The sequence below is a fragment of the Micropterus dolomieu genome, linkage group LG11 (genome assembly GCF_021292245.1).
Source record: "Micropterus dolomieu isolate WLL.071019.BEF.003 ecotype Adirondacks linkage group LG11, ASM2129224v1, whole genome shotgun sequence".
Taxonomy (NCBI): Eukaryota; Metazoa; Chordata; class Actinopteri; order Centrarchiformes; family Centrarchidae; genus Micropterus; species Micropterus dolomieu.
In genome coordinates, this window is record NC_060160.1 from 18,079,964 (window position 1) to 18,093,481 (window position 13,518).

The 13,518-nt window shown below is 40.3% G+C and overlaps 1 protein-coding gene across 1 annotated transcript; it reads left to right on the plus strand.

The window, feature by feature from the left end:
- The first annotated feature begins 2,948 nt into the window (after nt 1–2,948).
- Nucleotides 2,949–8,244, plus strand: vsx2 (visual system homeobox 2). Its single transcript, XM_046063121.1, has 5 exons — nt 2,949–3,372; nt 3,668–3,752; nt 4,120–4,243; nt 6,874–7,054; nt 7,462–8,244. The coding sequence occupies exons 1-5, from the start codon at nt 2,949–2,951 to the stop codon at nt 7,776–7,778; spliced, it is 1,131 nt and encodes a 376-aa protein (XP_045919077.1). The 3' UTR covers nt 7,779–8,244.
- The last annotated feature ends 5,274 nt before the right edge of the window (nt 8,245–13,518 follow it).

Genomic DNA, 13,518 nt, shown 5'->3' on the forward strand with positions numbered 1-13,518 from the left:
CGGCTCTACATGTGTGCTGTCATCAAGTTGCCTTCACCCTGTGTCAACACCGAGGATGTAGTTTGATTCGGCACCGCAGAGACTGAACCACAGCAGTGTCGTGCATAAGAGTTTTCTTTTTCTTTTCTTTTGACAGAAACGTAGGCTACTTACAGCCTGTTGGGAATGCAGATGGAGATCATTTTGATCAACCTAATAAACATGAGATATTGAATGCCTCAGTTTTACATGAATAGAGGTCTATGAATATGTAACAATTATGTGCAAATCTATCAGCTGGGGATCAGTTAACACATTTAGTTATAGGGTATTTCCAGTCCTGCCCGTGACCTTCCTGCAAAGAAACAAGTTGCCTGCTTATTCATTTTCACAAATGCACATCAATCTTTACAGTCACATCAGCAGGACATGATATTCATTATAGTGGGCGGTTTTCGCTTACAGCTGCGCATCAGTTTTTGACCTGCTACATTCACCAGTTTGAAGGTGACAGGATGGATACGTTTATCACTGACTTGCCTGAGGGCACTCTTCCTATTATTTACTATTTTTTTTTGCATTAGGCCTAAACAAATGCCACGACACTAACTGGAGGAGTGACTGGAGCAGAGAAAGGATTTTGGGTTGAAGGGGGTTGGGGGATGAACAAAAATTCCCAACAGCTGTTTGCTTTTTAATCTGTAGCCGTCAGATCCTGCAGGTCTTTGATGGGCAACCCAATCTACACGAATGACTGAACTAAATCTTCCCTTAATCTAGAGCCTTATTAGGCAGCCTCTCTTCTGCATGTAAATCAGCACGCAGCCATTTTCATAGAGGATGGATTATTAAAAGCCACCCTGAGAGGAGACGTATTGCACTATCAACAAACAAATAAAACAAGACGCAAAGATCGCGGCAGAAGTGACGATGGAGTGAGACGGAGCAGTAACTTGCCTGTAATTGACTGGTCATCCTCACACCCTTCCATATGAATAAATCACGTGATCCCAGCATGCTGATATGTCATTAGCATATCCTAATAACATTGATTTCTTCATTAATAGAATTTCCACTAAATGGGCCCTAATTAGTTTTCGCTGGCCAGGCACTAATTGCAGCAGCAATATTTTTCTCCTTCTTAATCAGCAACTCATGTTTGATATAAAAATGTGACTTCGCCGCGCGGATCTGTCTTCCGCGTGCCCAAAGTTTTAGTCCCATTTAGGTTACGTCAGTTATGTTGTGCATTGTGTAGATGCATGGAACAGTCCTCTCCAGTTGCATGGCCCAGTTCCCCATGTTCTGTCTTTTGCTCTGTAACTGATATACTCATGGTGTTAATTATTATTTTACTTGAGCGTTTCCGTCATTGCCTGCATTATCACTGATGGAAGGCAACTAAATATGCACAAAATGAGCCAGTTCTTATTTTGTTCTAAATGATTTCCAAACGAAGTCGTGTCAACGTATCAAACACTGAAATTACACCATAAGCAGGAAAATGTATTCATGTCATTCCATGAGTTTTCAATCTTGGCACAAATAGCCTATATGTCAGCACTCTCATTAGGCTATCTGCTTGACACTGAAACACCAAAAAGAATGGATGGACTGCATCTTTAGTATTAGAATAAAAAGGGATAATAAAATAATCACATTCAAATAAAATGATTCTCTTTTTTCTGCATTTGTGTCACAAAACTATTTTTAAATTACATGCAAAAACTGACAAATCAATTAAGAATGCAAATACAAAACTTTCACTCATTGTATTCAAATTGTCAATTAACAAGCAAAATGTTCTGCCATAATTTTACTAATGTTAATACATGACTTGTATACCAGCCATAATTAGCCATTAGTCCTATACAGTTTAATGTTTAGATGAGTTTTAATTAGTGAGGGTTGCATGCCTGTTTTACTTAATATTATTATTATTGTACACAGGATAATGATTCAAAGGTCAGTTATTATTATTTATCAGTCATCCACGTGTGTCTCATATTCTTTATCATTTTGCATTTCCTCTAAGGAAATGTCCCTGTGATTTAATCTGCTGCTGTGATCGGCGCTGTGCAGGACCAGTGCAGACCGCATCTTCCAGCTGTCGTTTTCTGGTAAAGGCCTTTGATTTTTGCGTGTGATGAGTTTCCCATAGCATCTGGAGATCAATTATCCACTCGTGTGAGCCAGTGGTTGAGAGATCATAGCTGGCTGTGTGTGTGTGTGTGTGTGTGTGTGTGTGTGTGTGTGTGCGTGTGTGTGTGTGTGTGTGCGTGTGCGTGTGTGTGTGTGTGTAAACCATTCAGCGAAAGGCAATAATGATTTATTCTAAGAGACTGAGGTAATTTTCTAAAACCTGCAGGTAGGTGGGTAGGTAGCTAAGTAAGGGGTGTGAAAAAGACGATTTAATTAGGCCTGACTTCTTAACAAAACATTATATAAAATAAAATTATGTAGGCCTCATGATATACCCTATATAGTTTGTAGGCTAATGGTTTAAACAAGGTAGTGTTTGTTACTATGAGTCAAATGGTAAAATATTATAGTTTTATTGTTCCTTATCTTTGTCATATTTTATGTCTCTAAAATATGTAGGATTCCAGGTTCTTTTAGAGTCTTCATTCTCAACATTACACAGTTCTTGCTCCAGCCTGCAGCCTTGAGGTCATTTCGTTACTCCCTTTATTTCTGTAGCCTAAATCCCTTCCGCGTTTATCCATATAGTCCTGAGGAAAATGCAGATATGTATCTGAGAGGGCGTATAATGCATCCATGAGCCACAGAATCCTGAGTCCTTGCAGCTGATTGGCTGCTGGATCCTGCCTCTTGTTGGGATGGACCTGTTGGATAAAAGGACCGTTTTCTAAAGCACTCTTGTGTGTTGTACAGAGGATCATGCACTGGGGACCATCCTGTGAGACGGAAGAATTATAAATAGGCCACTCAATAGCATCGAAGATATCATGACGGGGAAACAAGGCGCCGTGCTGTCGGAAAGTTTAAATCTAGCGGAGAAAACGTCTCTGGGTGCAAATGGAGGGAGTAACAGCCACCAGCCGAAGAGCAGCGCGACCCTTCCGCCTCCCAGGTGCACCGGCTTTGGCATCCAGGAGATACTGGGGCTGAATAAGGAGCCGTCCTCGGCCCCGAGGAGCCCGCTTGGCTCGCTGCCGGCCGGGGCGCACCTGATCGCCGCCAGGTCCTTGCTGGGCCCCGCCGGCGTGGGTATGGGTGTCGGGATGGGATTAATCGGCCCTGGTGGAATTCCGTCGTTTTACAGCCAACCGGCATTTTTGGAGACTGTGCTGTCGGACGCACAAGATGTTCACCTGCAGCCCCACAGCAGGTCCGTAGGGCCGCTGGACACCAGCCAGTCTACGAGCTCAGGTGATTTGCAACCACATAGTGATACTAAATACTGATCTCACTGCAGCAGCATTTTTGATTCTATTATATTTGCAATCTGTGCATGTAGCCCTTTCCGTCTTTTTATTTTACATTATTACTATTATTATTATTATTATTGGAGATGACATTTGATTTTAAATGAAATATGAACTATAATGGCGGAATAAATAAAGCAGTGTTGTGCAACTGCCAACAGTTTGCACTTACTGTGACAATTCCAAAACGTTCTTATAGATGTTATTAATTGTGATGCTTTCTTCTTGTTTTTGTCCAGACTCCGATGATTTATCTTCAAATGAACGAAAACTCTCAAAGTCATCAGTAAGTCAGAGCAAGAAACGCAAGAAAAGACGTCACCGGTTAGTGTTGATTTCTGGTTAATAATGGCTAATACTATTTATTTATTCAGGTGTGAAAGAATCCACAGAAATTCACGCGATACAATGTGCGAACTAGTCCAATTACTGATAAGAATTTTCTACAATTTATTACTAGGCCTACTGCCACATTTTGACACACATGCACATGGATATTAAAAGACTTGACATTGGCTATTAATCAGGCCTATAGAAATTTGTTCCATGTTGTTTTTATTTCCGTTTGTTTATTAAAATCAGATTGTCCTACCTTTTAGTTTGCATTACGAAGAATTATTTCATCAGAACACAATGCACCCTATACTGTTCAATATGTCAAAATATTTAAACTGATGACCCGCTTCCACAGGACAATATTCACCTCATATCAGCTGGAGGAGCTGGAAAAGGCCTTTAATGAAGCGCACTACCCAGATGTTTATGCCCGAGAGATGTTGGCCATGAAAACAGAGCTACCTGAAGACAGAATACAGGTAATGCTTTATTGCTCTATATATGTGCATCAAATACATCCCTTAAGTAGCCTATTTAGGCTAATATATTTGTATAATATTGAGTCAGATATATAGCCTTTATGGTTCACTTTACCTTGTTAATTAAGCTATATTTTAAATTTATATGTAATAAGGTTCAGCCCATTTTTCCTATAAAATTTGAAAGAACTATATTCTGGCCCTTTAAAATATTTTTTTTGTAGCAAAAACACTGTCCCTAAAATGAGGAAAAGATTTTTCTAAAAAGTAGGCTATAGTTTCATCTATTTTCTCTTTGGGATGCTCTGTGCAATATATATATATATATATATCCTATAGGCTACATATAGGCTATATACCTAGGCTACATATAAGAATATAGGCAACATAAAAATGTTTGGCTAATCAAAGCGAAATACTCACTTAGCATAGCGTCTTATTGCTGATTTTATTGTATTTTATATATTTGATAAAATTACTATATGGCTTTAGACTGACACTGCACTGCACATTGCAAAATAAATAAGAAATATAGTAACCTATCCTTTAAAGGGAATTCATAGGCTATTTCTGAAAATATAAGCATAACTGATTAGTGTGAATGTAAATAATTGTTTGCCATGGGAATATGCACCTGTTCCCTTCACTTCTTCATCAGTGCTGATAACCTCCTGAAGTCTCTGAGGCAGCGTTTAAGGGGAGACGGGCTAAGTGAGCCCCTGTAAATCGATCAGTGGTGCTCCGCTCATGTCTGAACAAAGACTGCTCCCCCTCCAGCATCCTCGCCAGGATAGATAATCTCTCATCAGGCGCAGTTGGATGTGAAACAATTTGTTCTTGGAGAAGGAGCCGCTAACGACCTAATCAAGCTATCAAGGCGGAAGAAGATTGCAGTGTGACCTGGACCATCCATCTGCTGGGCGCCTTTTAATCTCATTCTCATTACGGGCTGCAACAGTACAGCCGCGGATAAATAATAAAAAGGAAATAAATAAATAAGCCCGGGCCTGCTCCTATCCTAAATAAAATTAACACACAATTTTCTCATTGAGTGTAATTAGTTAAATCTGACGAGCTCGGGAGGCTGGCTGCTGCCGGAGAGGCGCAGGGAGTTCAAATGAAATAACTACATTGAATTTATTAGCACGGGTCAATAGCGCTGCTCCCCCGAGTCCCGGTAGTTTAATTTCCCGTGATATTTGCCCGCCTGTCCGCCATCGATTGGGCCTGAAATTAACTTATTTTTCAATCAGCCTCGGCGTGCCCCAGGGTCACTCCTCGTCGCAGCTTCCACACTGGCTTCTTTTGAGGGGCAGAGAAGCAATTTCTCATATAAAAAAGTAACTTGTATGAAATAAGGGTTATCATCAGAATTACCAGGGGAAAAAAGCTCGAAAACGTTTTGATCGTTTTCAATTTAATATCTGTCCCCTCACTTGAATCTGCTCTCCAGCCCCCTCCTCTCTTCACAGAGCCTTCTAAGTAGAGTGTTTAACAATCCTGTGTTGTGCCATACAATCAATTTGGCCCCTCTCTGGGCTGACAGATAGCCTGCAGGGCCCTAAGCAGTTGTTGGCTGTGGCCAAGTGAAGTGTCTCCATGTATCAACCCATCTATAATGCCACCACAGGTAGCTGGAGATCAGCTCTGACAGGAGGCAGCGATCCTTCACACCTGTAGCCAGCTGGTTATGGGAAATCAATGGACTGAATCCAAGCAGAGCAGTTGTTATCTTAAGTTACTTTGAATCACAGCTGAGATCCCCAAATAGGAGATCTTTAAAATAACTTAAAGTGGTCCTTTATAAAGACTTTAGAAGTTGTAACTAATAGCTTTATTAATGGTTAATAAATCATTTACCAAAGCTTTACAGGTCAGTTAAGCCATTAAAAACAGCTTTTCGGTTTCCAGGTTGTGAAAAATCCCTTTGTATGGTATCCATTCTTTGTGCTTGTAATGTAATAATAAACACTAAGGTGTTTACACGTTTTGATAAGCCGGCATGTCTGCGGTTATAAATTGTATTAAATCATCAATAATTGTTTTTATCTGCCAAGTCAGTACCAGTATATAAGATGGACTGATTGGACCAAGAAAATAAAGAGGATATGGACCAAAATCCAAATAGAAAGGACAAACAGCAGCCACATGGATTTTTCACAACCTACTAACCTCACATATAGTCTTATTGATCGCTTAACTGATGTATAAAGCATTAGTAAATGGTTATGAAATAGTTGCATCTTGAGAAAAGCAAATTGCAAGCATTGGATTATTTCAAACCCTTAAAAGAAAAAATGAATCCTAGAATTTACTTATTATCTCTGCAGAGGAGAAACTCCTCTGAAGTCAAAAGGACCCCTGATCTCACTCTAGTTCCATTTCTGCCTTCCCCAAATGATTGAGCGTTCACTCATCATCTAGTCTGTGCCATATAAAAGTTATTATTCTAGCTCAGCCATTTTCCAAACTTTTCAGGATAGTTATAATAATAAAAAAACATCAAAGAGTCCACCACATATCAGCTCAAGAGCATAAATGTTTTTTCTCATTGGCAAAAATTGAGTGATTTGTCTTATTTGGAGATGAGGGTCTTGGTAATAAGTAGATGTTTTGTCCTCCTGTCACAGGTATGGTTTCAGAACCGCAGAGCCAAGTGGAGGAAGAGGGAGAAGTGCTGGGGCCGCAGCACTGTGATGGCTGAGTACGGGCTGTACGGAGCGATGGTGAGGCATTCAATCCCCCTGCCGGAGTCTATCCTCAAATCTGCCAAGGATGGCATCATGGAGTCCTGCGCCCCCTGGCTGCTCGGTGAGGCTGATGTTTTATTGCATTTGTCTCATTGTTTCATTGTCTCATCGCGTTGGTGTAGAGAGTTTTTTCTATGTGATTATTTGAAAGTTATTCATGCGTAATCATAGCTACACTGAAGTGTTTCACTGCAATAGTGACAGACTGTATGCAGGCACTGACGCCGTCTTTAAACTAGATGCTCTAAATGTGACCCTTTAAAACAAAGAAACAGCCTAAATATAACATGGAATAGACTTTTACATTCCATCAAATATTTTCATCCACCACACTAGTCATGCATTGCCATCTTCCATTCATACATTATATTCTAAACCGGAACTATTTTTGCTTGCTATTTTCAGTCCAAGATGGCTTACCAATCAACAGACGCTATTCTAAATCTGAATACCCGCAACTCTTTGCAGGGATGCACAAAAAGTCCACGGAGGCAGCAGCTCCCCCGCCAACAGGAAAGTGCGATGCGCCCCAGCAGCCGAGCTCTCAGAGGGCAGAGGAAGCTGAGGCGGAGGAGAAGAGGTCAGAAGGCAAGTCTGGCATTTCTAAAGAGGAACTGAGAGAGAACAGCATTGCTGCACTCAGGGCCAAAGCACAGGAGCACAGTGCCAAAGTGCTGGGGACAGTTTCACATGACACACTGCTGGAGGGCAAACAGGAGAGACAGGCGGCCGAGGAGAAAGCCAGTGAGCCCCTGAGTCCAGCAGAGGAGGAGAAAAGTCCGTAGAGACTATCCACTCCTGAGGACTGTTATTCTCGTGAGTGCCTCGCTGCATTCAGCATGTGTAGGGACTTACCAAACATAACTCACTGCCCTGCAGGTTTTCATCCCTCATTGACTTCTCTAAACTGGCCTGCATTGAGACTTCTTTATGAAGAAAACTCATCTGGTCGTCACTGGTTCTGCACAGATGATGCAAATGCACTTTTTCTGATTTACTTCCAAACTTACAGTTGTTGTTGCTTACGCACAGTAGAGAAGATCTGACTGAGTGGGAGTAAACGTGTTTATATTGGTGTAAATAGATCCCACAATTATATATAGAGCCAGATGAGTAAAGTTTTATCCAGTGTAACAGTTTTAACACATTAATTAGGATTACCAAATGCCCCATGAGCAGTCAGTGTCCGAAGGTTTCATTCTTGGCATTCATTTTAATGTTTGTTGTACAGTTACTAAATGGTAAATTTGAAATAAGAACCATCCCACCGACAGTACTCTTTTAAGAGAAAGAAAGTAATTGTTGTCCTATATCATATATGTAAATAATTGATATATTAATCTCTCTCACTAAGGCACAATTTGAAATATGTTTTCTTGTAGTCTTTAAAATGTTTGTGTTTTCATTTCAAATGATGTATAACTAAAAAGACAAAGCATAAAATAGAAATCACCTTTTATTAAATGTGGCTTTTTGGTGTCTATTTATTCTGCTTTTCTTTCAAACAGGTGGTGAAATCTGTATAAAAAAAACAGAGAGAAATTTCATTGTCAAACTTTTAAAGGCGTGAAGTTGCCCTCGATGTTGGAGTAGCTAATTGTTGTCGCTTGATGCTCTGCTGGCTGGGCTCATTAGTCCACAGCTGCATGCTTGGGTTATTCCCTATAATCCGTCGCAGTTGAGAGTCTTCAATTTCAGATTAAACTAGGGGACCCGTGCTTTTGGGACAGGAGAAAGAGTGAAAGCACCCCCCAGGTAGGATGACCTCAGCCTGATTTCAAATCACTTTAATAGATGCTATCGCCAGCCGACTCTCAAGCTGTTTTATCCTCTTATCCAAATTCTGAGCCAAAGTCTAACAGTTTTATTTGTTGCCGATCTTCATTTTCCTCCGGCTGTTTATAAAACTTTGTATCAGGCCACTTGAACTCAGCTTTGCAACACGTCTATGCGTCTGCATTAGCCATAATCCACATCACATTTTACACTTCATCCTCAGTTATTGGATGGGGCTTCCTAATGATTCGAACAATTGAGTTCTACTCCAATTAAACGGAGAGCAATTTCAAAGGGCAAGGGACGACTATTATCAGTATGCTGCTGCATGTCCCGGCATTGAATGGCTCTCAGATTGAAACCATAATGTCACTGGATGCAGAAAAGGTTGCTAATTATATTGTTGACAGAGATAAGGATACATACAATAATTAATGGTGGCTGGGAAATGGACTGGAGTGCGTCTGAGTAATAAGAAGTGTTTATATATTAAACCTGAGAATAACATAGATTGGTGTATTTTTTGGAAGATGCTTGTTCATGTATATAGTGTTAGAAGTGTTAGGCCTTTGAGATATGAAGGATAAATTTGTGATGGAGAGCTTATTCTGTGACATTAACAACGTTTTGATTTACATTAAAATCTGAAGCACTTCAGAAACCATGCATCATCATCATCCATTAAAAAATCCATTATTTTGAACTCAGAACATAAAATCAGCTACAGAACAGTCTCTCTGAGCTGAAAAAGATTCAGTTGCGGGACACTTCAGCAGACAGTGCTTTGCTCACACATTGCTTTGAACCTGACAACACTGGTTAAAGGCAAATCTCATTGCTTTTTGTTTCACCATTCTCCAGCGAAACAACATGTTTGTGGAAACATTTGTGATCCCCACAGAATGAATTATAATCACTTTGACTAAAAACTAAGATGGTGAACATGGTAAATATTATAAACAAATACAAAACCTTATTAAAACTTAACATTGATAACTTGTAATTTTTAGATTAGTTAGATTTTTGACAGCAGTATTTCCAAAAGTATCTTTAAGTTTGAACATTTTGGTTTAGTCTAAAGTGTCATGACAATTACACTCACATCCTCTTTTGGATGGAACTCTCATGGAACCCAGTAGCCTACCCATTTGAGGATCTGTGGCTGAAATGATTCGCAATAGCCCAAGCCCTCACCTTTACAGACCCTCAACCAAATTCAGTTATTGAGGCCAAGACACATACAGAGTGAGGATTATTCCTCTAAAGTGCAAAGCAATTTAATCCCCAGAGAGTGGAAAAGGCAGTTATGATAGATCAGATTTGCTGACGATCAAGCTGTTTACGTTGGATATGAGGAGGTAATTCACAGTATCCCTTGTGATGGACAGTCTGCTTGTAGAAGACCATCATTAAGACCATCACAGTCCATGCAAAGTGAGATCAGGGGGAGGTTTATGGAAAGATTTCGATTTCTTTTTGAAAGGAATAAGAGCAATGCTTTCATTGGTCAGATTAAGTGCATGCCGATTATTTTGGGAAGGCTCCTGGCTCTAGTTGTGTGTGGAGTTGAGATGAAATACTAAAATGTAGTTAGACTGAAGAGAATTGAAATGTGGTGTTGTTCTGCCCTCTGCTGCATAGAGTTATCAGTACAATTGAAGCCTGAACACATCTCAGTGTAATATACAGCTGGTTGATTTTGAAATGAATCCTAGATATTATGAAATGAACAGAATGAAGAGAGCCTGATGGAGCATCTCAGTTATATTTACTATATAAATATTTTTAGAAATCACTACATACACATTGTAAAATATCTGCTCAAATACCAAAGTTCATCCAGGAGTGCTAAACCCAAATGCTTTAACTCTGAAACTACTGAAATACAACCACCATTAAATAAAGAACTGAAGATATTGGATCATTTAATTGCTTCAAATCATGATGTAATGACCATCAGTTATTTTCAGGCCTATTTAAGTATAATTTTTGTCTCCCATACTTCTTTCTACTCAGTAAGTTTGGCCACATGGCTGGTTTATTGGAGAAAAGTATCACATGTTCATCCTCAACCAATGGAGTTTGCCCAATTGTCATGGAATTGCAGATGCTCTTTTTTGTGCACTTTAAAACTATGACTACTACTTTACTATGTACTAAAAAAAAAGAAAGTAAGTAAAGTTTATTGGTATAGCACTTGTCACAGAAAAAGGAAAAAGGAACAATCCATGACTCATCATGTAACAGAAAGAAAGTGAACCATAGGGAGCAACTCAGTTAGAAAAAGAAGTTCCCAATTAATTTTAACATCTAAGCTTTCTGGTATGGTGGCAAAAATACAATCCACTTTACTTTAAAAATGCCCATTTGCAATATTACATTAAATGTGTTTTGAGCTTGCTAAATGTACACAAAAACAAGCCTGACAGTTAATTCTTGACCTTGAAAACAGAAGATGACGACTGTGTCACATGGGAAAAAGTCAGTAAATAGACCTTTTCTTTTTTTTTTTACTAAACCCTCTACTAACCCAAGTCTTAAATTCAAGTTGCTTTGACATTTTTCTTTTGTAATCTGTTCGTCACAATCCTTTCTCCCTGTGAAATTATTTCTTACACTACATATTTCAAACTTATTTAAGTATTTGAACACATATAAACACATAAATATACACAGTGCCTACATTACATGCATATATACAGTATACACTGTATATTGTACAATACATATATGCATAAACATACATAAACAAACTGTATCTTTGTGCGTCAAATATTGTTCACAAATCTGTCAAAATCTGTGTTAGTGAGCACTTCTCCTCTGCCGAGACAATCCATCCACCTCACAGGTGTGGCATATCAAGATGCTGATCAGACAGCATGGGTATTGCACAGGTGTGCATTAGGCTGGCCACAATAAAAGGCCACTAAATGTGCAGTTCCATCACACATGACGTTTCAAGTTTTGAGGGAGCGTGCAATTGGCATGCTGAATGCAGGAATGTCCACCAGAGCTGCTGCCCTTGAATTGAATGTTCATTTCTCTACCATAAACTGTCTCCTACTGCGTTTCAGAGAATTTGGCAGTACATCCAACCGACCACGTGTAAACACACCAGCCCAGGACCTCCACATCCAGCATCTTCACCTCCAAGATCATCTGAGACCAGCCACCCAGACAGCTGCTGCAACAATCGGTTTGCATAACCAAAGAATTTCTGCACAAACTGTCAAGAACCGTCTCAGGGAAGCTCATCTGCATGCTTGTCGTCCTCATCGGGGTCTCGACCTGACTGCAACTTTGCACAGCCATTGAAGAGGAGTAGACCAACATTCCACAGGCCACAATCAACAATCTGTTCAACTCTATGCGAAGGAGATGTGTTGCACTTCATGAGGCAAATGGTGGTCACACCAGATACTGGTTTCCGGACCCCCCCAATACAGTGAAACTGCACATTTTTGAGTGGCCTTTTATTGTGGCCAGCCTAAGGCACACCTGTGCAATACCCATGCTGTGTGATCAGCATCTTGATATGCCACACCTGTGAGGGGGATGGATTATCACGGCATAGGAGAAGTGCTCACTAACACAGATTTTGACAGATTTATGAACAATATTTGAGAGAAATAGGCCTTTTGTGTACATAGAGAAAGTCTTTGATCTTTGAGTTCGGCTCACGATGAATGGGGGCAATAAGTGTTGGATTTATAATTTTGTTCAGTGTACAAACAGTACATTCTTAAACATAAATCATGTTTATACACACAGATATACATACAGTACATGTATCTTTACATTCAATTCAATTAAATTTTATTTATATAGCACCAAATCTCAACAACAGTTATCTCACAGCGCTTTTCATAAAAGAGCAGGTCTAGACAGAGGCAAAGAAAAACTTCCTTTTAAGAGGCAGAAACCTCGAGCCCCCAACCCCCCAACCGGTCGAGGCAGATGGCCGCCCACCCTGAGCCATGGTGGGCAGCCATCTGCCTCGACCGGTTGGGGGTGAAGGAGAGAGAGAGAGAGAGAGAGAGAGAGGGCAGGAGAGGAACAGAGAGAAAGAGAGAGAGGGATGGAAGGAGAGAGAGGGGAGGGAGGCAGCCTACACAATATACACACAGAGTTACAGACAGTAAAGGTGATGTTGCTATAGACTAAATGAAAAATGGTATAGATATGTATAGTAGTGTTAATGATAATAATCATAATGTTAATGATTATAATAACAATAATAATAATAGGACTAGCAACAATAGTTGTTGTAGCAGAGGGTGTCGAGCAGGAACATGGGGGCAGCAGGCGACCCGCAACCACAGATCCAGACTCCACAGCTCTAGAGCCAGAAACACCTGCAGGAAGTGATAGGAGAAGAGAGGAGAGGGACAAGAAAGCACAAGACTACCTGAAAGGGGAGAAGTTGAGTTAGTAACATGCAATAATAGGATGAGGTTGCATACAGAGGGAGAGAAAGAAGAGGAGAGAGGAGCTCAGTGCATCATGGGAAATCCCCCAGCAGTCTAGGCCTATAGCAGCATAACTAAGGGATGATTCAGGACTCACCTGAGCCAGCCCTAACTATAAGCTTTATCAAAGAGGAAAGTCTTAAGCCTACTCTTAAATGTGGAGATGGTGTCTGCCTCCTGAACCCAAACTGGAACCTGGTTCCACAGGAGAGGAGCTTGATAGCTGAACGCTCTGGCTCCCATTCTACTTTTGGAGACTCTAGGAACCACAAGTAACCCT

Excerpts from the sequence above, each read along its gene's own strand:
- vsx2 (XM_046063121.1), top strand. The coding sequence starts at position 2,949 with ATGACGGGGAAACAAGGCGCCGTGCTGTCGGAAAGTTTAAATCTAGCG. Across the intron at positions 3,753-4,119 it reads CGCAAGAAAAGACGTCACCG|GACAATATTCACCTCATATC; the intron begins GTTAGTGTTGAT and ends CCGCTTCCACAG. Across the intron at positions 4,244-6,873 it reads TACCTGAAGACAGAATACAG|GTATGGTTTCAGAACCGCAG; the intron begins GTAATGCTTTAT and ends CTCCTGTCACAG.